At 42.5% G+C, this 27,814-nt stretch overlaps 1 protein-coding gene across 1 annotated transcript; it reads right to left on the bottom strand.

Moving 5' to 3' along the window:
* Nucleotides 1-26,077, bottom strand: TMEM71 (transmembrane protein 71). The gene is made up of 10 exons (XM_012722932.1): nt 25,930-26,077; nt 24,499-24,579; nt 23,203-23,269; nt 21,991-22,203; nt 20,217-20,389; nt 11,218-11,352; nt 8,531-8,606; nt 5,083-5,144; nt 4,935-4,995; nt 1-854 (listed from the first exon to the last, which is right to left on the bottom strand). The coding sequence occupies exons 2-10, from the start codon at nt 24,542-24,544 to the stop codon at nt 839-841; spliced, it is 849 nt and encodes a 282-aa protein (XP_012578386.1). The 5' UTR covers nt 24,545-24,579; nt 25,930-26,077; the 3' UTR covers nt 1-838.
* Between the last annotated feature and the right edge of the window lie 1,737 nt (nt 26,078-27,814).

The raw sequence follows: 27,814 nt of genomic DNA, 5'->3' as shown, positions 1-27,814 counted from the left end.
TTTTAAGCAGAAGACAATTCCCCACCTACGTGTTTAGCTCAGCAACATCACGTAGGCATTTTGAATTGCAGGTCACGTGTATTTTGGAAACATGTATCATGGGAGAGATATGTCTGCTGCAACGTGTCACTTGGCTATGCTGAGGACTCCGCCTGGCCTCTATTTTAACTTTAACGCCTGGTCTGGCAGTTGGATATTTTGATTGCCGTTTGACTGAAAGTTCGTCTTGAGCACAAGAAAGTGGTAAACTTGGGAAAGAATGTGGCTCAAGAGGAGCAAAGAGTTCCGTCAATGACTCTCCCTTCCATTCTCCATCCTTACTTACTGTCACCACCGTCCTTCAGGGAGAATGATAACCGTTTACAGCGTTCATTCTAGGTGCAGACATGTGCAATTGATACTTCACGTTTTTTATTATTTACTTTCAAGTTGGTGTTGATTATGAAAATTTGCTTTCATTGCTCCAAGGGGCAGTTCAGCAGAGGTGGGTGTCAATAGGTGGGTCCAGGAACATGCACTGTTATAAGCACCTCAAAGTCTTCGCCAATGACAACTAAAGTCTGCGAACCTCGGCCTCAAGGGAGAGTGGAGGAGCTCTTACTCCAGGTGTTTTTCCCAGCCCTTTCTTTTCCAACTGTTCATTTGCCCAGGAAAGACATATTATTTTCATGAACATATTACAATTGTGAGTTTCTTTTTAAAAATCTCATCACTAATGAAACGTTTCTTTTTCTCACTTATTTAGTTGCTCACACCCTTCCAATAAAGCAGTTGATTCCAAGCAGTCAGCAAATCAGGTAATTTCTGGACATTCATCCGCAATACTTCTAGGTGGTTGTCAAATTTTGGCAAACCTAGATCAGATAAAGAGGGAAAGAAATGCATAATTCATCCATGTGCACAGGAAATGCATATCTACAATAAGCACTGTGCACACATGCACACACACACACACACATGCCTGAATAACCATAAAAAGTAGAGTGGAACTTTCACGAGAGTAACTTTTTCCCGCCACTGTTCCCCTGCAAGGCTACCGAAATGTTTGCCTCTAGTCCCAACTTGGACTTAGCTAACTACTATTTCACATTGTTTTCTTTCCCTATATGTGTCTCTCTATGTCTAGAACAGGAATCCCTACGGGGAGCAGTTGGGTTTTCCCCAGATTTCTACTCTCTGACATATACTCGTTCGTTCACCAACGACATTAAGATGCACTCGCATATAGGAGTAGAGACAGATGTTACCCACTTGTTTCTATGACATCATCAGTGTGCAGACATACCCTGTTGATGCTAACACAAGATGGGCAATATGGAGTACCTACTAGACCTTCATTCAAAAGGCACCTTGGAAGAAGGATGAACAACATCAACAGTCTCCAAACTTTCAGATTTTAAATCGAACAGAACAAAGAAAGTGGTTGCTAAAGAGTTGTTTATGCAAACTTAGTGTAGTATATACAGATGTGAATTACAAGGGTGCACACCTGAAATTGGCAGTGTTTAGGTGCCATGTTATTTCAATAAAAAGTATGTAAAAAGAGAACCGTATTAGCATATATTAGCATATGAAAAGGGATGTGACCCGAGACATCTTTAACCTGTTTGTCTCTGGTTCCTTCCTAAATTTTTTCTATTTCCTGTCCACTCAGCCTCATGTACCTACTCTTATATTTAAGAGTATGACGCACTGCAAAGGCACCAGGTCGATTATAAATACCAAGAGCGGCCAGTGTGAGACGGCTGCACCGCCAAAGCTTGTTGAGCTGCATTATGCTTGTGCTGCCATCCTGCTAGATTCTCATCCTTGACTGCTGGAGTAGACATCTGAGTCATTCTCCATTCTGCTATTAATAACCGTGTCTGACTTATTAGCTTCTGGGCATGTTTAGATATGAGGGAGAGGACTGCAACATCTTCACTGCGCAGGCACAGAACTCTGGGCTATAGAGGAAGTACTTTTCGAAATGATGCAGCAGATAGACTCCATTTAATGAATATTTATGGAGTACCCACTATTTTGAAGACATTGAGATGGATTAAAAAAAGAAAAAATATCAATAGTCCTTGGTTTCAAGGTCTTAAATATAAGAGTAGGTACATGAGGCTGAGTGGACAGGAAATAGAAAAAATTTAGGAAGGAACCAGAGATGAACAGGTTAAAGATGTATACAATCAATCAGAGAAGAGGTCTTTTGCATAAGTGAGCCTGTAGGGAAGGGTTGGAACTATCATTCTGGCCTTGAGCTAGTATTTTTAGGGGCAAACAAGCAAGGAACTCAGAGTAGAGGCAGCAGGTTCACAAACCCTCTCAGGTGCCTCCCCTGCTCCCCATTCCCGCCCCTCCTTGTGTGGGAGACCTTGCTCCTAGTGTGCCCCTCGTCTCTGTGCGAACTCCACTCTTGCTCTTCCCTCATATAAATGCAACTCCCCAGGTCCTGTACACATCTCTAAAGACTGAGATCTCTAGGCCTTGGCATTGCCAGCCCAGCCCTTGGTGGAGATTCCATAACTTCCCACAGGGCGGGACTGGGCTCCCAGCAGAGCACAGCCCAACAAGCTAATTCCAAGGCTGAGCGGCTGAACGTTCTCTGAAATGGCCTCCTCATGGTGCAAGGAACCATGAAACTATTGCCAGCCACTGCAGCGTAAGTTCGATCCTGGCCAGGGAACTGAATCCCCATGGCGCAGCAGACCTCTCCTGACCCACCCGCTGCTCCCCTCGGCAGTATATTTCAGTGGATCTGCCTGTTCTGCTCCCCACTCTGCCTCGGATGAATCCTTTCACCCCTTTACCTCTGGCCCACACCTCAGTTTTTGTATGCATAACTAAATAAAATAAATCTCAAAACAAATAATTTAGTAGATTATTTAGTAGGAATTTGCTATGTAGTAAATATTGAATACTATTTTACTAACACTCTACTATTAGAGGATTATTAGTACCATTATTAGATTATAGTGCTATTTAATGATAGTTGTTTAATAGGTGACTTACTAGGGTTAGTAGGATTAGCCAATTGAGTATATCACTTCTGAAATGATTTCCCTTTAGAAATCAAAGGGTAAATAAAGCTTTTTGCAAGCCATTCCATAACTCTCACAGCTAAAATGCACAAAGAATTACCTGGATACGTTAGAAATGAAGCCCTCTCGGGTACTGGCATCAGGATGTACATGTCTGCTCTTTGACAAGATCCCAGAGAGTTCTAGAAATGGCAGTCCCAGGCCATGCCTCAAGTGAGTTTGCCCTCATGACCGGGCTGCCCAACAAGGTGGTACCTGGCTTTCTAATTAGCTGTGTGTGCTCTTAGAACCCCACTGGAAGAAATGCGTACAAATGGCTCCATCTGGTAAACAATCATCTTTTCACTTTTGCAACTCGAGTTACATACAAAACGGCTCTTTAGGTGAAACGCTTTTGCAAACTACTGTGAGTCCCATCCTGACTGGGACCTCTCAGCCTGCAAACCACAGAAGGAAACACAGTTACGGTCAGGGATCTGCCCACACCCAGAGAAAGGGGTGTCCTGAATTCACAGGGCTAAGGGACAAAGAAGTCTCGGGAGACCCTCAGGGCTACCGTTTTAACTACCAAGTAAACCCCATTCAGCCCATTGGTGCCAATCCTGGAGCTCAGAGGGTGTGCTGGTTCTTGCTCCTCTGCTCATCTTGCAGGGGCAACAGGGTGCTTGCCACAATAGGATTAAAATAGCACTACCCATTTTAAATAAAGGGGGGGAGAAGGACCCTTGACTGTTCACAAGTTGACAGTTACATTAGAGCACAGGTCAAGAAAAATGTTCCCTATCTCCACATTGATCAAAAATAGCCCTGGAGGACAGGGCTGAGGAACCTGCCTCATAGTGAGGGGACAAAAATCAGAAGTGAGCTTGCTTATTCTGTTGCACGCCCAGCCCCGGACTTGCCATACAGTGTGATTCATGAGACTCTACCTACTTCATTTCCTATATTTGTTCTGAACCCAATAAATGAGGCCCAAAGTCCCATCCTTGGGGAGACTGATCAGAGAATCCTGCTTCCAGTCTCCTGCCAGGTGACCTCTCATTAAACCAGTTCTTTTCTCGAAGCTGGCAGCGTGGGGTTTTGGGTTCTGTGCTGCTGGGGAGAGAGCCGAGGTTAAGCAACAACCCTCTCCTCCCCAACCTGGGATGCCAGGAAATAAAGGGACATACCACTCACGGAAACAGTAAATCAATACTGGCTGGAGTCCCAAACAAAATAAATCTTCACTAAGTCCCACTGTGATTTCAGAATGAACACAAGATTTCATAAGTAGGGCAACAGAGTGTCGAGAGCAAAGGCCAGGGACCAATCTGAATTGCAGACCTCAGTCTCCAGGCTCTGGGAGCTGGTCTCTGCCAGCCATATTGAAGCAGAGGTAATTAACCCAATCCATCTTGCAATGGAAGGTGCTTTGCAGGCTGCTTGAAATTCTGTGAGCATCTCACCCAGACCCCAGTAACCCTTTGAAATATGCTGAACCACGGTAGTCAGCGCACAGGGGGATCGTTATGGAGTGAGAGATGGAAAAGAAATCACAGTTTGTTACTGAGATCATTTCATGGGCAGTTTGCCAGCTATTTGGAAAACTATAAGGTAAAGGCCTCTTCCTACGAGGTCTTTGTAAAGAGCGATGCTATGAATCTATAAAAACACTTTAAAATGATTTAACATTTAAAAATCACATTATTTCCTAAGTCCTGCTGACTTAACAATGAATTTTGTTTTGTCGTAAAAACTTAAGAGACAGGATGATAATCCTATCAGATTTTAGTGGTAACAAAGCTTCTTCAGGATGAACATTCAGGACATTTGCTGTAAGAAGTCCTTGCCACCTCTGACTCAGCAGAAACAATCCTCAGATACCAGATTATCTTTGTCCAGCAATGATGGACAGCCAACACTTACCGAGCACAGGAGGTGTCTTTGCAATAGCTGGCAAGGCTGAGGAACAGTGATTTGACAACATCTAGGATAAGAAAGAGAAAATATTTTAAAATGACCCAAACTAGATGAAATATAGAGCCCGGAGCAGTCACTTGGGCAAGTTACTTACAAGCAATAGTTATCATCAAAGAGCAGGTGAAGACAGTGGCTAATGTTCCTCCCAGAAACCACCTGAAACAATAGAATTGCTCAGACTTAACAAAACAATTATGTTGTTTTAGATTTACTATAGACATCTGACTTTAAGACTTACTGGGGAGCTGTGTAATAGAGAGTGTGATACCGGAAAATAGACATATATATCAATGAAAGAGAAAAGCTCCGAAACAGACCCATGGTTTTTACCAAAAGTGCACAAGGAATTTGATGAGCTAGAATACTCTTATCAAGCAAGTGTTGTTGGAACAGCTGGTGATCATGGGCAAAAGAATAAGCCCCCACGTGGATCGGACCTGATGCCAGTTGAGCGCAAACCAGTGAAAGACCACAGTGCAAACCACCAACTACACGCTGTGTGCCTTGTACTTGGCAATGAGTTTTTAAATATTACTGAAAGCACAATCTCCATTCAAAGAAATCAAGTGATTGGTGATGAACAGTGTGTTATTAAGATAAAAGAACAATATTTTGTGAAAGATACCATTAAGGAATAAGAAAAGAAAGAACAATATAGGGAAATTACATGATATTCAAACCATGTATCTGATGAAGAACTCAATCCAGAATATGTAAAGAACTCTTGAAATTCAACAATAAGAAACAAACAACCCGTTCAAAAATGAGTGAAATACGTCAACAGACATTTCATCAAAGAATATATATGATGATAAGATAAAGTGCTCAACATTTGTCCTTAGGAAGGTAAAAACTAAAATAGTGAGATATCATGACTCATCTATTGGAATGGCTAATGTCCCTACACCATGCCAAACTGACAACAGTAAATGCTAGGGAGAAAGGGCAATAGAAAGAAAAATGGTGTGTGCGAATGAAAAATGGTACATAGTTTGGAAGACAATTTGGCACGAGCTGGCAATTACACACCGTGGTATTTACCCAGCTGGAATGAGACTTGGGTATCTGCAAATATCTATACTTTCTTACAGCATGTTCATAAAATTCTTTAGAAAAACTTTATTCAAAGTCTTTAAAGCTACACACAACTGATGTTCAATAGATGTTGAGCAAGCTGTTACCCCTTTAATGGACAACAGAAAATAGCAAGTGTTGACAGGGACATAAAGTGACTGGAAGTTTGTGCCTTGTTGATGCGAAGACCAAATGCTGTAGCTACTGTGGTATAGCCAAAATTAAGGTATCACCATTGTCTTATCAATATTAAAACAACCTCACATCTTACTGGACTTTACAGTTTTTCCCTAATTTAACCATGTTCCAGAATCCCATTCAGGAAGCTACGAGCACATTGCTTGCTGTAGTCATGTCTCCTTAGGTTCCTCTGGGCTGTGACAATTTCTCAGACTCTCCTTGGTTTTGATGGCCTCGATGGTTTTGAGGGATATGGGTCAAATAAAGTGCATCATGCCCCTCCAATTGGGGTTTCTCACATTAGACTGAGTTCAGAAAGCCACAGAGGTAAAATGTCTTTCTCATCATATCCTATCCGGGGTACATGCTGTCAGCGGAACCATCTCTGTTGAAGTTTACCTTGCCCATTGCCCATGTGAGTTCCTATGTACTAGGTTTCTTGGCTACAAAATTACTTTTCCTCCCTTTTTCCCTACTCAACACTTGAAATCAAATTTCTAAATGTGGCTTACATTCAAGGGATGGGGTGTGAGCTCCCCTCATAAGAGAAGGGGGAAATATCTACAGAAATTAACCTAAGGGGAAGATTCATTAGTAGTTCCATTAAATCAATGAAAAGCTTCCGTGATCAGCTAGGTTTTGGAAAGTCTAAGTTAAATAAAGCTAGTGTTTCTTCACTACATTTCCCACTGGGTCTCAGTTATGCTAATATACTCATGATCCTCCAACTTGGGATATATAATGCAGAATTTTGCAAGTTAATTTTTAACCATAGAATCTTCCCCTTTTTTTGTTCTTTTGCTTCCATTGTGATCTAAAAATACTTCTCATACCTCATAATTATCTGGGAAGCTTATTTTAAAAGACTGAATTTCACTAGATCTAAATTGGTATCTCAAGGGATGGGATCCAAGACTTCGCACTGAAAAACACCAGCTCACATAAGGAATTTGACCCTTGAGAGGACTTGAAAGCAAGCAGCACTGGATCCTCAGCGTTCGGGGCCTCTGAGACCCCAGGACTGTAACATAGACCCCTGTTTCACTGATGGACAGACATGGCTGAGCCCCAGGCACTGGGAAGCATAGAAGTGAAAGAGATACACAAAATCCCTGTTCCTAGGAAGCTCACATTCTTATAGGGAGAAATGATTAACATGTATTTACTTTTTAATGATTTATTTATTTATGCATACAAGAGTTGGGGTGCAGGCCATAGGTATGGGAAGGTGAGAAGATTCACCAGAGACAGAGCGGGGAGCAGAACAGGTGGATCTACTGAAATTCACTGTTGGGGGTGCAGTGAGTGGAGAGACAGGAGAGGTCTGCTGCACCATGTGGGTCAGCTCTCTGGCTGGAGATCAAACTTGTGCTGTAGTAGCTGTAGATCGCTTGATAGCACTGTGTTGTTAACCTCTGTGCCACCAAGGAGGCCTTAGATGATTAATATTCAAACAAGTGAATATATAGTAGGCCATGGGGACAGGAGATAAGGGGTCTGGACCAAAGTAAAGTGAGGTACGCAAAAGAGTGGTATGCTATTTATACCGGGTTTGTAGGCAAGGGCTCTCTGATCATGATGATGATGACGACGATGATGATGATTTTCAGGTTCCAGAAAGAAGTAAGGACACACACTATGAGACTATCTGGGGAGACTGCTAGGCAGAGCATACTGCAAGTGCAAAGGCCCTGAGGCACCAGTGGACTAAGCACACCAGGGGCTTGATCACGGCCCTGGAGTCTGGAGTGAGGAAAGATGAGGTGGGCCCAGGACAGAAGAGAAGCTTGCCTGTTATCAGAATATAGCATCATGTACTTGAGGTGCTGTGTAGCTTTCCTGAGACTTTATGTTAGGACATAGAAACTACAACAGCAAAGGTGTAGTCTCACTGGGGTCCTCAGGTGCCTGGAACTCCAGGCATTTCTAGACTGTATTTGTCACAGGGAGTCACTGAGGATTTAAGCAAGTGTGGATTTGTGGTAATCCCAATTTCTAGCAAGATAAATTGGTCTCTGTACATGTACAGATAACGCATCACCAGGTTTTTTCTCGGCGGTAAAGTTAGCTTCCTCCCATGCTTCACTCACTGGAAACAGGCTTCTCACTCTTGGGGGATGGTGAGAGGCGGGTGGTGATAGGTGAAGAGGCAGTTTTCAGGGGCAGATAAATGAGCGAACCCTAACCACAGGGCAACCTAAAACGATTTGTGAGAAGGTAAGAGCATTACCCAGTTATGCCCTCATCAATTATGCACTATCACTGTGTGAAAATAAAACCTAAATTACCTGGCACAGGCAGAAATGATTAGGCAGGCAAGAAGCAGAATGACTTGAAAGGAAATCTCTCGTAACAAACTGGTTTCTATCAGGAAAGATAAAAATAAATGAATTAGAAATCACTGCTGATGGACTCATCTTGGAGTAACAAAAGCACATGAAACCCCCCCCCCCCAATACACACACAGTTTTCAAATGCAAGTCAGCTGAAGCAACTTGTCAGATGAGAAATGACAGTTATCAAATGATATTCTGGGCTCTTTAGAAAATTTCTGCAAATAATCAGTTCTGTCATTAAAAAATAAATGATGGTGCTATACTTTTTTAAAAAAAGATTTATTTATTTATTCATTCATACAGAACTCTGGGGTACAGGCCAGAGATGCGGAGGGTGAGAGGATTCACCAGGGACAGAGTGGGGAGCAGAACAGGCAGATCGACGAAGTCCACTGCTGAGGGGAGCAGCGGGCGGGTCAGGAGAGGTCTGCCGCGCCATGTGGTCACCTCCGGGGCAGGCGGGGATCGAGCTCATGCTAAGCGGCTTTAGCTTCTTAGTGCTGTGTTGTAACCCGCTGCACCCCCAGGGAGGGCCTGATGATGCTATACTTTTAAGTTTTAGGTTTGCCTTTTAATTTAATTTGGGGGCAGAAGGCTTTGCAGAAATCCAACCTTAAAGATGATAATGCTAATATATTATTGTTATCACTAACAATTAATAATTAAAATGTGGAGAGTGCCTTGTAATTCACAAAGCACATTTACACTTCATTTAATCAACGCAGCAAAACTCTGAGGGAAGAAACACAAGCATAGTTCTGCAAAGGAGGAGACCAAGGCTGAGAGAAATGAAATGTGTCCAAGGTCATGCAGCTATGTATTGTCAGAGCCAAGATTTAAAACCTACATGTCACCAGAACATCATGGCTTGTCTGAAATGGGGCAGGGAAAGGGAATGACAACTTTGCATACTGGAAATCTCTAGAGGTCAAACAAGAGAAGATATACTCTAACCATTTGTCCTTGAAAAGAAATCTCTTTGTTCTCAGTAGAGACCTTCAGGTTTTCAAGCCACAGTGAAGTGGCTGCAGACCCTCCAGCAGTTATAAATTTAAGAAGTAAACCAATGTGAGCTTGGGTACTAATTACTCTGATCACCTAAAAGAAATCAGAGCTGACTTTAGGTTACCACATAAAAATGGAAAGCAAAGTAAATCAGACATTGACTGAAATTTCATCAAATGTTCCAGAAAGCTTGATTTTGCAAGAGTTGGTGGCAATTTGGAATGACTTGATGCTATGAATGTATTGACTTTTGCTATTTATGCTATGAATGAAGATTGAGTCTGCTAACAAAACCTACTTTGCCTATAATCTGGGCAGCATTCTGAAGATTGGCAAAGTGAGATATAAAAGTTGTGAAATATGCCAGAGCAAATGTATAGTATTTTATGTACACCGTGAATTAAATAAGGCATTGAGGGTTCAATTGAACATGCAATCATCCTTCCAAAGTATTGCTATTATTAGTCTTCTCTCATTCCATGTAGAATTTGGAAAACATTTCCAGCTTAACAAATGGTTTCAATTCAAGTTCTACAAAGATATGAGCTGTGTGAGTTTGGACAGGTGTTCACTGATTTATTCCATCAGTAGTCACATAGATGTGATTACATACAGTAGTCATTTGTATACATTTGATGTAGCTTAAGTGTGACCTCCTTCGGGAAGCCTTCCTTGATTCCTCGTCTAAATGGTCTAAACAATAAAAGTTGCTTTTAATGTCATCCCAGCACCTGGAAAGAAGACTTAAAAAAAAAACAAAAAGTAAAACAAAAAACCTTAAATAGCTGTCTGATAGCTACACTGGGAACAAAATGGAGCAGGGCATGTTGGGAGTGGAAAAAAAAAGGAGGCCTGGTGAAGTCAAAAATTATGAATTTTTAAAGACAGATAAATAGAAAACATTGCCTTTCCATTTAGTCTCAACCTATATAATCCCGTTTTCGTGTTTTGGGAGAATTTAGCGCACTTAACACATGGTGCTTGGAGGCTTACGTAAATTATGTTAATGGCTAAGAGGTAGAAACCGTAATTATCTCCATAGGCAGATGACAATATTAAGTTGTAGACAGTTCAGTGAACTGCTTCTGAATTAGAGTTCACTCATGGAGAGCTGCGCGCTTGATCTCCGTGGGATGAGAGAACTCCACGAATGACGGAACCCGATGTGTTGCGTGTGCAAACACCATTAATATGATCTCAGCAAACCAGAGACAAAGGGGCAGGCTTATCTTATTGAGCTTCTTTCAGATTTACTCCTGACAGGAAATATCAAGACATTAATATTTTTGAATTTTCCTTGCCAGGGGCAAAGCACTAAAGGAGTTTTTTCTTCTTTCTTTTGCCTTTCATGGAATGTGGCAAAGACAAAGCTAAATATGAAGAATACCCTACCCAACTCAAACACAGCTTAACATTTTGTCAAATGTCTTCAGGGTTTTCAGAAAATAAGTAAAATACTGTGCACCCAGTCCTTCTGAAGCGTGGCACCTCACTGCCAGCATGCAGGTCCCGCCCTCCTGTCCTGAGGCAGGTTTATACCAGTTCCTAAATGCACATTAATCATCTCTCAGTTGCCCTGGGCCCTGAAAGGAAGGGTTATTTGGGGGTGGAAGGGGCTAAGAAGAAAAACTCACTTGAATGATCCCAGAGATTCCCCGGGAAATGTTCAGACGTTGGAGACTCGATGTGGCTGGGAGAAGCTTTCACAAATTCTGTGTCTGACTTCTCTAGGTCTCCGTCATTTGTCAGAGAACAGTCAACATTGCCTCCTGGAAAAACAGAAAGATTCAGTGTGTGTGCGTTTTGTGTGTGTGTGTTTGTGTGGTGCGTGTGTGTATGTGGTGTATGTGGAGTGGTGTGTGTACTATGGCATGCCGTATCATGCAAAGGGGTGTGTGTGTGTGTGTGTGTGTGTGTGTGTGTGTGTGTGTGCAGTCTCACTCAGTACAAGGTAGGCAATGATCACTCTAATGCCAGCACGCCCACCATTTACTTGCACTGGGTGGGAGATGGCTCTGTAGCTGAGATGTTTCAGTTTGTTCTCATCTTTCCTTAAAAGTTGAAGAGGAAATGGCTCCTTAGTGCAGAAGGAGGGTTCAAAGTGAAACACACTTGTGCAGAGGGACATAACAGAATGGGGGGGGTGTTGGTTACACCTGCCTGTGGGGCCTCACCGGCGCGCTCACAACTCAGTTATACTGCAGGGACACACAGAAGGGTCAATAACGGGTTTATTTACAAAAGGGGAAAGGAATAGGAAACAACCCAGGGAAAGAGAGCAGAATACAAGGTAACTGGAATAACTTACAGCTAGGCTGACTGAACACACTGAGTCACGCAGTCAGGAGAGCTGCTTCCCGAGCCAGAGAGCACAGATGAATCACACCCTGTTTATCCCCCAAATGTCCCAGAATTCCTGCTAGCTCCGCCCTTTGGTCCTCACAGTTCTCTCCCTGGTACTGCTGGGAATTGTAGTTCCAATCACTGGAGTAGGGTGTAGGGTCCAGAAAGCTGGAGTAGGGGATGGGGTCCATAAGACCCTGCAGAGTTCCTTAGGACATCCTTCCCCTTAACACTATGACCTTGATTGTGGTGATGGCATCCAGTTCATAGACATTTGTGCCAAATTGTCCAAATTAAATACGACTAATTCTTTGTACATCCATCATGGTTCAAGATGGCTATTTTAAAAAGGAGGCTATTTTATAAAGGGAGGCTGCTACTTGGCGAAGGTGGAAGGGAGAAATTGCTGGGAACCGGATGGCTGCTGATGTATTCAAGCATGGTGCCCGAGGGAACTCTGAGGACCTGGGGGTGAGATGGTGGCCGCAGGGAGCTCATTCTTGTGCAGTCACCTTGCCTGCCCTGTTGAACTTCTGACTCTGCCACTGAGAACTGGGTGAGTTAGAAAACACAGCCCATCTAGAACACTGGGAATAGTACTCAGAATTCTCTAGCAGAACAGACAGCGTTAAAGAGGGAAAACACAATAAATCTTAATAATAAAAAAATCAAGGATTTGTCATCTCTGAAAAGACATGATTTGCCTCACGATTGACCCTTTCCTTAAGTGACGTTTAATTTTATTCCTCAACCTGAATAATAAATGAAATAATCAGAAGTCTGAAAACTTCCCAGCAAACAGTTCTTTTGTACTATATCTGAAGATATTAATTTCATTCTGTTCTTTGCATTGATGTAAAGTCCATGTAGTTTACTTCTGTTTTAAAAGGATAAATCTGTTTCTTCCAAGCACACTTCCAGAGCTTGCTTGTAAAGTGGACATGATTATTGGCTGGGGTGGGGGGTGGTGGGGAAAGACAAAGCCACATACATATGTTGCCATAATACATGGTGAGGTCCCTCTCTGATGGTACAACGGGTCAAAGCACAGCACTATGAAGCTATCAGCAGCCACCGTAGCACGAGTTCAATCCCCGGCCAGGGAGCTGACCCAAATGGCACAGCAGATCTCTCCTGTCTCATCCACTGCTCCCCTAACAGTGTATTTCAGACAATCTACCTGTCCTGCTCCCTACTCTGTCTCTGGTGAACCCTCTCACCCCTCACTCCACACCTCTGGCCTGTACCCAATTCTTGTATGCATAAATAAACAAATCTTAAAAGAGTAGATATTTATGTTGAGGCATCATCTCTAGAGAGCACTGCAGACCCCAAACCCCAGGTGGAGAGGGGTAATGCCCAGGCTTCGGGGTGGGAGGGGAGGAGAGTGAGCGAGGCCTTGAAGTCTTCTCACCTTTCTTTCCCTGGACTGGCAGAAATAGAACGGAAGTTCTGTTCATCCCTTCTCCCCCCCCCCACCCCAGGCAGCATAGACCCCCTATCCTTTCTCACTATGACTCATGGGCTCTGGAAATGCATCCCCAATTGCAATATTGGGGTTTGGGGATCTGCAAAATGCCTTGGCTAAAGAATGAATTGCAACTAATGAGGAAAGGTGTCCCCACAGCTGTGGAAGGGGTGAACTAAGGATACATAAACTAGGCAAAAATCCATCCGTTTTTGCCCAAAAAATGAAGCAAGAAAAAATCAGGGGAAGTGAGTTTTGATTGCATCCATTGCCCAGAGAGAAAACAGCAAAACAATATAATTTTGAATTCTTCTTGCGTCTTCTAGCTAGACAACATTTCCAGGGAAAAAATAAATTGCTGATAAAAGTCACGGGGCTTTGGTAAATCCGGCAAAGAAGTCTGGGGAAGCTTTGATTACAGTTGACAGCAGAGATGAGAGATTTCAAAGTCCTGTATGCACCCAGGTTTGGCTAATTACTGACTTGGGAGGGGGGTGGTTTGATTTGTTATATTTAGCAGAAACCATAAGAATTTTAACAAATGATCTCATGCACGTGCAAACTGCTGTGGCCCAATAGCTCTAAAATTGTTTGAACATATTTCAAAAAGGCAACTATGGAAAAACTAGATGTTAATTTCCAAATCTATGCAACATTGCCTTTAAAACAGTGATTCCCAAACTTCAGCCTCCAAGCATCATTTCCCTAATTTTTGCCCCATCCTGGGCCATCTTTACCACTACACTGTGGTGGCCTCTTAAGATTGTTTCAGGGAATCTTTTACCTTAAAGGAAACTTGTGTCAATCACTACCATGCCCTAAAGAGAAAGCATAAGTAAAAATAAGTATAAGATAAATGATGCCTTATTTTTGTGCAGTAAGCAGAAAGTTCTGACTGGTCCATTGTTAAAAGAACCTTGTTGAAAAAGCCAACAGTCAGTGTTAAAAAATCGAAACACGAGGAAGGCTTTACACAGAACCCTTCTCTCTGGTTTTATTAGGATTGCGCGAGAGGAATGGAGAACTGGCCTCTCTTGTGAAATGCAGTGATGATGACTGCTGCAAAAAGTTGACATCACTGGAGCCATTTTTAAACAGGGTCAGAGGAAATCACCCAGAAAAGGCTACATCCCTGAACCAAGCCCTCAAACCATCAACATTCCAAGAAATCAACAGGATGAGAATATTCTGTTTGAAAGGGCTGATAAAGGGACTTTTACCTGCCAGTCCTCCACCTGCCCATGGCTTCATCCATCCCTTCATCTCCCATCACCTCAACCTTATTTCCCCCGTTATAAGGACCCTCAACCTGGACCCCTTCTTGGGGAATGTCAACCTGTACTCCCCGAATTGCAGCTGTTTGACCACCAGTGAATACCCTGAGCCTGTTTAATCGTCTCCTGAAGGTTTGGGTTGTCACTTTGGGAAACAGTGCTTAGGAACCGAGAAGAGAATGGCTCTGTGTGCCCCAGAAAATCCACCCAGGGATGGGAACTTTCATGGGTGGAAGCAAGCGGCTTCTCCATCAGTAGCACCAACAAGAGGCAGAGGCATCCTTAAAAAGCAATGAGCATCCAACACAGGAAATCCATGGAGACAGAAAGTAGACTCGTGGTTGTCATGGACAGAAGGGAATGGCGGGGGGTGGGGGTAGCTGATCATGAGGATGACGTTCTCTTTGGGGTGATACAAATGTTCTGGAATTAGAAAGTGGTCATGGTTACATAACCCACTTCATGAAAACACTAAAAATAATCACTGAAGTGAGCACATTTTATTTTATAAGGAAAAAATTATATCGCAATAGAAAGTAATGGGTGCTCCTTATTCCCGTGGGCATTTGTACAATGACAGGGGAAGCTGAGATTCTGTAGGAAGACCTCTGTGCTGCCTCCTGATTGGAGATTCCAGACAGAACCTGCTTACCGGACTTCTCCTGGGCTACAGGATGCTTGGCTCAGCCTTGCAAGCTGTGCACTGTGAGCCAGCCCTTTTGATCTTCTCTTCCATGACATCCTGCCCTGGGTTGCCTGCTCGAGAACTTTCCCCCACAGAGCCTTTCCTGAATGTAGCATGGAGAGTACTTGCTTGCTCAAGACTTCCTGGGCTTGAAGCCAGGCGAGCCTGCCTACTAGCTGTGTTGTCCAGGGAAACATCTGATCTGTTCGGGCTTCTCCCCTTAGTGTCACCACTAGAAATTGGGGAGAAGAATACTACTCCCTCCATGTTGTTGCAAATGGCAGGACCCTTTATAAGGACCCCCAAGCTGGACTCCTTCTCAGGGCATGTTTTGGATTTGCCAACTGTGCTTCCTGAATTGCAATTGTTTGATTCCCCAGTGAGCATCCTGCATAAGGCTGAATGTTTTTCCATGTGTCTACAGACTACATTCTCTTTATCCATTCTGCATCAATAGACACTTTAGTTGTTTCTCGGTTTTGGCTATTATGAACATTGCCACAATGACCACAGGGGCATAGAGATCTCTTTGAGATTCTGATTTTGATTCCTTTGAACAAATACCCAGAAATGGGATTTCTAGATCATACAGTAATTCTACTTTTGGTTTTCTAAGGAAACAAGACCTACTGACTGTGTCACTTTACATTTCCACAGTGTAAAAGGGCTCCCTTCTCGACATATGCTTGCCAACATAAGATGAACCTCATGGCATTATGCTAAGGGAAATAAGCCAGACACAGAAAGACAAATACTGCATGATTTCAGTAGTATACATTTCATTGTGCCATATGAATAAGTCCCCGAGACCTGCTGTGCAGCGTGATACCTTTCACTATCAGCCCTGTGCTGGACCCTTCAAGTCTGGCTAAGACAGTAGATCTGACATTGAGCTTGATGATTACAGCTTCTGTTCAACTCCTTGAATTCCATTCTTTCCACTCATTCATTAATTTTTTTTTTAAGATTTATTTATTTCTGCATTCAGAACCGAGATACAGGACAGGTACAGTGCAGGGGTGGTGAGAGGACTCATCAGAGACAGAGTGGGGAACAGAACAGGCAGATCGACGAAGCACACTACTGAGGGGAGCAGCGGGTGAGTCAGGAGAGGTCTGCGGCACCATGTGGGTCACCTCTGGGGCTGGGATCAAAGTCATGCTGAAGTGGCTTTAGCTTCTTAGGACTGTGCTTTAACCCACTACACTACCAGGGAGGGCCTCATTCAATAGGTAGACATCTTTACTCCAAGGACCTCTTCTACTTTTCTTTTTGACTTCCAAATCAGCATCTCTAGATCCTCACCTACTGCTAACGCCATTCTCACATTTCTGAAGCTCTACTGGCTAGTTTTCTACTTACCAGAGTGACTCAAATTCAGTTTATAGGAAATAAAACTGGCTCTTTTCCTGACCCAAATCAGTTCTTTTCAGCCATTCGGCAGCTAACCAGTATTAAGTCAAACACCATCCCCTGTGCTGATGTGTAATTGTCATGAATCACTGCATTTCATCCTCATAACTCTAAATGCAATCATTTTTCTTATGTTATATATAAATTGATGGAAGATCATTAAGTTTCCTGATTAATTAACTTGCCCAAGAATACCCTGGACCTAAAAAAAAAAAAATAGTTTCAGGACTTGAGTTCAGGTCCACTCAATTAACTGCCCATATTTCTCACTCTTCTGCCATAGTGTCTACTGTCTTTTGTGACTGCAGAACTTTTCAAGTAGTCCCCCGAATTAAACACGTCAGGATTCTTTGATTCCTCCCACTTTCTCATCACTACATTCCATCTGTCACCAACCTGTCAAGTCTACCTTGAAAAACAGTCCTCAAATCCTTCCCTCCCCTCATTCCCAGAACAGCATTCTAGGATGCCTGTTAGTTTTAATTGCCTCAAAGCTATGTCAGTCAGGTACTCTCAGTGGAACCTCCTCTCCCTGTGAAGTTGATCTTTGCAAATGCAAATCAGATTGTGTCACACCCTGCGGAAGAGACTTCAAGAATCTGTGATTGACTGGATAAAATTCAGCTTCCTCAACATGACACAGAAGCTTCCTCAAATATCTTCATCCCATCTTTCCAGATTCAAGTCCTTGCCTTTCTAATCCCATTTTGACATCCTTATGATTGGGAAGAACAAGGATGCAATCAATTTAATTAATTATATGTTCATCTATAAGAATCTGTTTATTCATTTAACACTTAGTTTATTTTTTTAAATACTCCCCCCACCCCCCACCCTCCACCATGAGTCATACAAAAGCCCAAAAAATCTGAATGGATATTGTGTCAATGTCAGTTTCTTGGTTTTGACAATGTCCTATATATAGTTGAGGAACTCATTACCAGTGGGGGAAGCTGGAGGAAGGGTAGGTGGCCCTCTGCTTACTATTTTTGCAACTTCTTGTGAATCTATAATGACTGCAAATTAAAAAGTTTTTAAAAATGTACTGTTTGAATTTTCTGCTCAGGAAGCAAGTTGAGAAAAATAGTAACAACTAAGTACTATACCTTCAAGTGATTATATATTGTAATAAATGTCTTGCTCTTTGGGCTGGGCTATGATGTGGCAAGTGCTGGGTTCTGCTTTGGACAGGAGCAACTCTTCCTGGCAGTAGAGCAAAGGCTGGGTCTTCAAACTAGACAGACCTGGGCCGAATTCCAACGCTGCTGTTTATAAACCAAATGTACATGGGCAAGTCATTTCACCCTGAATCTTGATTCGTCATAATTACAGTAAATATAATAATTTGACCTAGTGTTAAGAGCTTGAGGCAATTTCAACAATATACTGTATACAAACCAGGTACCAACCATAAAACAGTCTTGGCTCATGCTAGCAAATCCTCTTGGCTTTATCTATGAAGTGTATCATTCTGGAGCCATGATTTCCCTTGATTTTCACTACAAAGCACCCTCTCAGTTTCCTCCCACCTCTCTGGGTGCTTCTTCTCTTTTGCAGGCTAATTCCGTCCTACTCAGGCATTCAGTATTGAGCTCATAGAGCTCACAGAGGTAGTGTTACAGGGCAACCCGATGTGAACTGGGTTGCCTGTCTGTGGGTCCTCACCTGTGCACTTAAAATTCAATTGTATTGCAGGCACACACAAAAGGGGTCAATAGCGGGTTTATTTACAAAGGGAAAGGAAAGGAACAGCCCAGGGAAAGAGTCAGAGAGATACGAGTTAACTAGAGTGTCCTACCCGTTTTGCTGACTTGGACCCCAACAACACACTGAAAGCTCATCAAGAGCCAAGCAACCAGCCACCAGCCATGAGGCCAAGGGAGAGAGTGAGAGCCAGCTCAACATGGCTCCTCTCTATATATCCCAAATGTTTCAAAATGGCTGCTTAGCTCTGGCCTTAGGTCCTCACAGTCCTCCCTTTGGTGTTTCTGGGAGCTGTAGTTTCAGTGACTGGAGTAGGGGGTGGAGTCCACAAAACCTATATCTGCAGAGTTTGTTCAGGACATCCTTTCCCCTAACAGTAGGTTCACCCTTTGGTCAACTCTGCCTTCTTCCTAACCTAGCTCAGCCACTCCAGAGCATTCGTGGACTTGGACTCCATCTCTAGAGTACTTTCTCTACCATAGTCTGAAAAGGTCCAGCGTATATGTGCAAATATTTTGCAGGCCTTACCTGGGCTACCTGGATGAAACAACCTACAAATGCCAGTGACCTCAGATGCCCTTGCTAGCTCCACTTGGACTCACTTCTATTCCCCAAATGTTCTGGACTAAATAAGTGGTCTTCCCTCACCCAGCAGACTACCTAATAGACTTTGTAAACCCTAGTATTTTTCGTCTCGTTGGCCCAGAATGCTCATCACCCCCCTTCATTTTCTGGGGACCCAGAAAACTCCCTCATTATCTAGAACTCAGCTCTACTGCCACTTCCACAGGACGCCTTCCCTGAGTTTCTGAGTGAGTGAAACCTCCCATATAGCACACACCTTTCCTTCTTGGTGCTTCCCCCTAATATTACCTTATATTCACTTGTGCGGTTAGTCAACGGAGGTCTGAACCCCAAGAGCAAATGAGAGAGAGAGGTTATGTTGCCTGTGTTCACCCTTGTATCCTCAGCCCTAAATCAGCACCTGGTAGATGATTGGTGCCAATAACATCAGTTACTTCCACTCAAGTAATAAAAAAATTATGACTGCAATGATTGCACAAGTATTGAATTATAACTGATAGTCATTGTCCTTTTGAACTTTAAGATGTGTCTTTAATTTCCATCACTCAAAAGAACATTATATGTGCTATACAAACACACACACACACACACACACACACACACACATATATATATATATACACCTGTATGTGCAGATATGTATCAGTATATGTGTACATATGTACCTATTAATTACAAGGTATTACATGACACAATTATATATGACATAGCTATTATACACATATGGCATATATTTCAGTAGTAATACATACACATATATAATTATGTCTACTTAAAATATCTTGTTTGAAAAATGAGAAAATTGGGACTTAGCCAAGATAAATAATTATTCCAATGTGCCCACACAGAGACTTGAACTCTAATAATTCTAGTGTCCTTTCTCCTCCCATATCGGGTACATCAGAGAAATGCAAATATTTTCCAGATACTATCAAGTTAATAACTTACACATTAAAATTAGGGTGTTTTGCATGGCATGGATACTTTGTATTTGGATCATATAAGTAGTCAGGAAAGCAATTCAAGCTAGTTTTTAAATGCAGCTCATCCTTTATATCTCTTTACTCTGTCCTGCTGATTTGGTATTGGTCAAATATCAGCCCACCCAGTTGCTCCCATTCAGAAGTGACACTCAATATGGAAAAGGAGATTCCAACTCACTGTTCTCATTGCAGTGGTGGGTGTCCAACCTCCTGACCCCCTCCAACCAGAGGTCCTCACTGGGAGAAGAGTCAGTTTCACCAAAGATGCTGTCACATAACCAGGATTCAGAAGCACTGAGGTCAAAGAGAGAAGAGAAGGGCCGGCGGATTCTCTTTTTCTTTCTAAATATTCTGGGGGAGAATTGAGGGTGATGTGGTGAATTCTGAACAGCACCTATCTCAGTTTCCAGACAGAGAATTCAATGAAAGTGATTTATGTCCAGAGCCGTCCTCTGCCTTTCAGTTGGGGTGTTTCCCTTGTCATTTGTTTGATTACCATGAGAAGAATATTTCTTTTGTTTTCCAGTGGATTCAAAAGAAAGGGATAGTCCCTCCCTGGTGGCACAGCGGGTTGAAGCACAGCACTAAGAAGCTACAGTCACTTCAGCATGAGTTCGATCCTTAGCCCTGGAGGTGACCACATGGCACGGCAGACCTCTCCTGTCTTGCCCACTGCTCCTTTGTTAGTCTGTGTACTTTGTTAGTCTGCCTGTTCTGCTCCCCACTCTGTCTCTGGTGAATCCTCTCACTGCTCCTGCACCTCTGGCCTATACCCCAGATCTGTATGCATCAATAAATAAATATTTAAAAAAAAGAAAAGAAATGGATAAGTGGATTCCAACATGAAACCAAACTCAGCCTTATCCAGCCTTGGTCAGCCTATCCCAAATAACTTGTAAGAATTTGTGTGCTTATTGCTATATGCCATAGACATGTTATAGCTGTTTGTTACACAGCATTATTGTACTGATAGCTGACTGATACAGTCAGCATATGGTGCTTTTGAAACAAAATAAATTAATTGCCTAGATTCATCCCTGCAGAAGTGAAATCATTTATCTTCTTTCATCCACATATTTCCTCCCTTGGTTATTATTTTGGATTTGGTATTGGTCAAATATTACGTATACTTTATATTATATAGACATATGATATATATGGTATTATTATATATGATATTATATAGGCAGTTGACAAAGTCAGAATCTTCAATTTCATGCAAGAGCCCATTTTTAGCAAGAACTTGCACATCTAAACAACAACCATGACCACAGAATATCTGCACTTCTAAAACTATCTCTTTGCTATGATTTTATGATTCCTGCATCTGCTGTCTTTCAGTACCCTGCCTTCAACATCGCCCCTCTACTCCTGACCCCCCACCCTTTACATGGTGATCAGTATTATCTCCCTAACAGTAAACTTGATAACTCGTCGATGGCTCCCCTTCCTCCACCAAATAAATCCCCAGCTCCATATTCTGGATTTACCCTTCCCTCCAGCCCAGCATCTGTGCTCCATCTTCTCCTTCCCTGAGCAGCCATTTCCACTCTAAGTTGTACCCCTAAATGACATGCCATTGGCCAGTATGTAACAGGGTTTCTCAGGACTCTATGCCCATCTCTCTCTGTTTACACCTATTTTAGCTAACATCCACTATCTCTCAAGACTCAGTTCAACCATCTCAGAAGCTTATTTTTACCTGACCCCAAGGAAAAGCAGGTCCCTTTGACTCCCCCCCTCAACTCTATTCAGACTTCTTTTCCAGACTCTGTGACACTGTCTCACTCTTATTTGTTGTTAGGTCAGCTACTCCTGCCCATTATCAGCCTTTGTGTTCCCAGAGTCTAGAGGAGAAATAGGCTCCTTATAGTTGAATGAACAACTACATAAAAGAATAATTAATGGGTGGATTGGACGGTGGATTCCTTCATATAGTGTCCCCTACTTACCGAACCAAGTTCTCCTTGTACAGAACACTGGTCTGGGATGGGCTCAGAGTTATGTTGCCATCTTTGTCACAGAAGAAACTGTTCTCCGTCCAAATGTAGTAGCCATTGGTGAGGAGTCTTGGACTTCGGCGACAGGCAAGGTATGAGCCGGACAGGGCGTCGAAGGAGCAGCACTCAAAGGGACTGTCACCATCCAGGTACTCACATGCAAAGCTGAGGAGAACAAAGAAGTTCCCTAGCCAGTACAGCCAGTCACACAAAAAAATGCATTCCTAGACTCTGTGGATGGAAACACCTCCTTGCATTCCTGACTACCAATCACTTCTGCAATAAAAATGTCACTTCCCTTCCCCACCTTCCCTTAAGCCCTTTGTTCCCCTCAACTCTTCTCCTTAAGCCCAAATGCCTCATTTCACTAACAATATCCACTGGTCTTTAGAGGTCTTTTACTTTGTCAAACAGTCCATCATATAAATGTCCAATATTTGTCTTTGTCCTTCTGACTTGCTTAACTAGACATCATTTCCTCAGATCCTTTCTGCTTTTCTGTAAATGCCAACATTGCATGTTTTCTTGGGGCTGAATACTATTTCAGAGTGCAGCTAGATCACATCCTCTTGCTCCAGTTCTCTCTCAGTGGACACTAAGGTTTCTTGCAAGTGGCTATTATGAACAATGCATGAGCCCTTCATCCTATTGACATCCTTCACAAAATGTGAGAGGAAACATCAGCACCATCCGCATAAGTACAAGGACAGGTGGAAAGAAAAGGAAGTAGTAAAGGGTCTTCCTTGCAGAACTTAAACAAAGTGGCAGGCACTACATGTTTTAGTGGAGCATAACATGTGACCCATGTGGATATTGGTGTAGCATCTCATTCTCTTTTAGAGTGATATAGAAAAGCTCATACAAGAAAACATCAATACGAGAAAAAAGTAACCATTCATCAGTATTCAGTAGTTTATTTACCAAAAAATTCATAGTCACCCACATGCTAGCCCTCCCATCCCCAAAATGCCCATTGTTAGGTTATGTGAGATTTTGCTTGTGTGTGCACAGAACTGAAAATATATATCTGTACCAAAAAACATACATGCATATATTTAGCCACATACTCATCGCTAAAACCTCTCTTTTTAAACCCGAAAAACAACAAAATAAGACATATGGAAAGAGTATTCGCTTTTCTTAGGAAAGACTCCCTTGGCATACCTTGGGAAAATGCATGTGGAGGACACCTCTCCAGAATATTCTCTCTCAGACCCAGGCCTGGAAGATCCTGCGTAAATAAATGAGAGACAAGTACTCATCGCCCGCCACCAGCATGCATGATAGCCAACAATGGTGGTTTCAGGGCGTGTGAGGGCCCTGTACCAGCTTCAGCCGATTCCAGCTGAAGCTGCTCCCAATGGACAGGATGGGTACTGGTCATCACGTCTCTCCCGGGAGCCAGGAATAACTTAGGGGATTTAGACTTCTGCTGCTTCTCTCACTCAACACCCATTTGGCAGCTACTTAGCTCCCACAATAAATCAGTAACAGCAAGCTGATTTATGAAGGGGGGAAGAAAACGACTTGAATGGAGCCATAGAAAACTAAAGTCAATTAAGCAACATGCTGGTTATCTGAACCTGCTCAGTGAGCTGAGGGATTCAGTCATCTGTCCAGACTGGCTCCTTGGTGCATTTTAAAACACGTCCATATATATATATATATATACACGTGTGTGTGTGTGTGAAAAATCAAGTTCTGTGTGTTTCATCGAAAAGATTTTCTAATGTATGAAATGTCAGTATTATTCATTAAAAAAGATTTTCTAATGTATTCATTAAAAAATATACATGTATTTCATCTTAACTGAAGAACCAAAGACATGACAACAGATTTCAGTTGGAGAAAGCTGAAGCTGATTAATATTCTGAACTCTAAAGCGGAATTTCATGTTGTGCAGTAATGGTGTGAAAACTTCTGACAGACAGGCTTGGTGAAACTGGATTCCATTACTGACAATTACTATCTATGTCTAGAAAGGAATTCAGACGTTCATTTGGAGCTGGTTGATTTATAAAGAGAAAATTGTAGGTAGGCGAGGGAGGGTTAGAAGCAGAGTTTGGATAAAAAAATAACAAGAGGAAGGAAGAAAGTGAAACCACTACCGCTTCAACAACGCCCTTGTTTTCTGCAAGTAGCTACCAAATCATTCACTATTTTTTTCATAGACAGTTTTGCATCTTAATAGTATCTGATAAACAACCTCCTTTCACATTTATGCACAGGCATCTAAAAAAAAAACAGCTATTTTTTTTTTCCTACTAAAAGGAAAAGTACCACATTTCTCTCAAGGAAAAAAATGAAGTCAAAATCATTGCCAAAGTGAACACTGGCATTTAGGAAGCACAAGCTACTGACAGATGGTTAATGGTATGAGGATCAGCAAAATCAAAGCGAGGAAACTGCTAAAAGAAGTCTAATCATTCAAATGATAATTGAGGGTAGCAGAGCTCCTACGTGTACTTGCTACTGGTGTTGACATCACTTGAGAGAGTCGGTACATCTTGGAAAGCTGCTTGTTCAAACTTCACAGATTTTCTGCAAAAGATGTTAAAAAAAAAGGTGGATTATATATTAAAAATAGAAAAATGATGCCAAAACAGATGGCATCTACTAATTGCACTAGTCAGATTTGTTGACTTAAATTATACAGATATAGGATGGAAGGCAGGAGAGCAGATTGAAGGACCCCTGAGACTGTCTGCTGACGATTTCCTATTCATTTTCTTTCCATTGTCTCAGTAAATCTAAATCAACTTTTTTTTTTTTGCTAAGAAAGAACATTTTACTTAAAAAAGCTAGACTTATAATAGTTGACTTGTAGTCAAAACAATATAATGAAAAGGAGTTCTTTGATTAAGATTGGCTCTAGAGCCCAAAGAATACATGTATTTGTATTTTTCTCATCCAGTGTCAGCCTCATTACCAAGTTTCAAACAATCATGGGGATTGGTGTCTTCTGCACAACAGCTGGAAACAGGGACAGGCAGTTGCAGAGAGGAAGGGCGGTCTCCTTGAGCTTCTGTGAGCCCGGACGTGCCTAAGCAGCATAAGCAATATTGCACTAAAAATAGTATATGATTCTCATGAATATATAATTTGCTTTTTCACTTACAAATTAAGCATATATACATGTGTGTAAGTTATTAAACCTTTATGATTAGCACTCATCATGATGTGTATCTTCAGTTGAAGGACCTGCCTAAGCCAATGAAACCTTGTACATAGTGCTGTTCTAGTAGCTTTAGAAGGAAGAACTAAGTTCCTTTCTAATTTACCACTTGAATCTACATTTTTTTAAATGGAATAACTGCTAGTGGATTACTTTTGTAGTCTTCATATGGTAAATCAAACCTGGTTAATTCTCTAGCTCCAGATCGATGTTTTCTATAAATCATACAAAACCTGTTAGAAAATATAGATCCTGGCTTACGGGACTTTTTGAGAAATTAGGGGAAGCTTCTGATACCCTTTGAAAGACTTTTAAATCAAAGTACACTTGCATAGATTGCATTTGTTTGGAGCATAATATTGTTTGCCCTGCAATAGAATAGTAAGTCACTTGTCCCTTTGATATTTGATCAATATGATATGGATATGTTCAATCACACTAACTTTAAGTTTCAGCCAACAAACCCTGCAGCAGAGAACAAGGTGTTATTATTGCATCTTACAAATACTAGTGGCAGTCTGTTAACAGTTTATACAGTATTAGTAACACAGGGGAGACTTTAGCTACAGCTTTAAAAAGTTTTCAAGAAACAGACAGCCTTCTGCCAGTTCCATCAAAGCAACACATCTATTCTGACAAATAATTTGCCCGAACATGTACTTTCCTAAGGAAGTTCCCCATCTCTTCCTCCCATTGATAAATGACAAAATAATTACTGGAATCTGAAGTTTCCTGTGGGTGACAGTCAGCAGAGTGATCCAGGACTTAGCAGTCAGAACATCAACAGGTGTGGAAGTTCCTTAAGAAAGGGAAAGTCCATTTCTCCCAGCTTCTGAGCAAGGCCAGGAGTGAACCGTGGCTGGAGGCAGGTGTTTGCAGAGTTCAGTCTTCAGCAATCTGTGTGCTTTTGCTGTTTCCTAGAATAGAAGAGCATGAAGGTCTTGGGAAAGCAAGTGCCACCAACACCCTTGTTTTCTTTCAAAAAACAGCCTGCGGAACCAAAGCCTATGAGGTCACACTTCCTGCCCAGATCATGTCAGCGGCTTTCACATTGAGGAGCTTGAGGTAGACTCAAGAAGGTCTCCTGGAGCCATGAAGGAGAGGGAGGGAGTGGGGGGGTTGGGAGACAGCCTCTGCAGAGGTCCAGCTAGATGCATTGAAGGGTGATGCTCTGAGCTCACTCCTCACCCTTAGCTGCCAGAAATGAGAAAACTTGAGAGGGGCCACACTTCTTGTTTCTCATCTCCTAGCTATGTTCAGATGCATAGCACAAGTGTTCTTTGAATCAATTATACTTCTTGATGATAATGCACAGACAGTATGTAAATTGACAAATGGATATTCAGGACACTATTAAAGACCAGGAGCTTGAGCAGATGAAAAGGTGTGTGGTGGTGATAAGTTATCACCCAAAAACTTTGGTGGATTCCCCAAAGGCTTTGCATGAAGTTATGGGTGCCATTTTACATTCCTATTTTTGCAGCATGTAAAGAGCATGATGCCAGTTGAAGATCCCTACAAATCTCTGTTACTGCGAGCAGTAAGAGAAACAGAGTTTCCGGGGACTCAGGAGAAGTGCTGGGCCTGGAATGGCATGGCCCGGGCTGAGCCCAGACTGTCTGCAAGGCAAGCCATCTGCACACAGACCTGCACTTAACTTCCGTGAACTGTGATTTCTCCACCATAAATGCAGCCATTTGTATGTGACTGGGTGGCTTGGAGAATGACATGAGATCCTGTTGGGAAGTGTCCTCAACAAGCTCTACAGGCACAGGTTTGGTGGATTCCACCCCCACACCAGACATCAGAACTACAAATCTGTATCAACAAATGGATGATTGCTCCAGCTTGAGGGTGGGGTGAAGCAGAGAAGCGGTGGCTTTGAAATAACCCACAGTCTTCTCTTTTATCCACTAACTAAGGGAAATGTTACAAAAAAACCTCCTTTAGTGAAGTGAAAATGCTAGAAATGAATTCGATGTAATTCTTTTCTTCACTGAGGAGATACTGTATATTATTTCTTGGTGTCCTTAGAGCCTTGTTTACTTTGGGACAGTCTCCGATTCCTCCCCTAGGTGTAGTCCCTTTGGTCCTCCCGCCACGTAGCGCCTGGATCCATCACCACCACCCCTGGTGTTCTTCCCTCCCCTACTTTAACTCCTCTTTCTCCCCTTTCCAGCTGCATGCCTCAGACCTACAGTCAGCTTCCAAGTTCTGTCTTTCTGTTGACCTTTTGCTTGGCTTATGTAGCCTTTCTGTGCATGGAACCTACCTGTGTAAATTGAGGCTAAACCACTCAAGAGCAGTGGGAGCAGGGGGCGAGGGCCAGACACGCAAGACGGCTGCCCAGGGTCTTCCGGCCTAGGGCCTCCATTTGGCTCCAGGGGACCTTTTAAAAACATTTCTCTTGTATTCAACGTTGAACTCACTGTATCATGGTGCTTATTTCAGTGACACTTGTCATCATCTTCTTGCCAGCCTTGGCTAGTGTTTTCTAGAAGAGGGTGGGAAAATCCTTCTCATTGTTTCAAGACCCTTTGCTCCACAGGTACCCACCAACCCTCTTTCCCAAAGAGCTGATGCTGGGCAGATGCTGGTACT

The sequence above is a fragment of the Condylura cristata genome, unplaced genomic scaffold (assembly GCF_000260355.1).
Source record: "Condylura cristata isolate star-nosed mole 26May11 unplaced genomic scaffold, ConCri1.0 scaffold00009, whole genome shotgun sequence".
NCBI lineage: Eukaryota > Metazoa > Chordata > Mammalia > Eulipotyphla > Talpidae > Condylura > Condylura cristata.
This window is presented reverse-complemented; position numbering and strand designations above follow the sequence as displayed.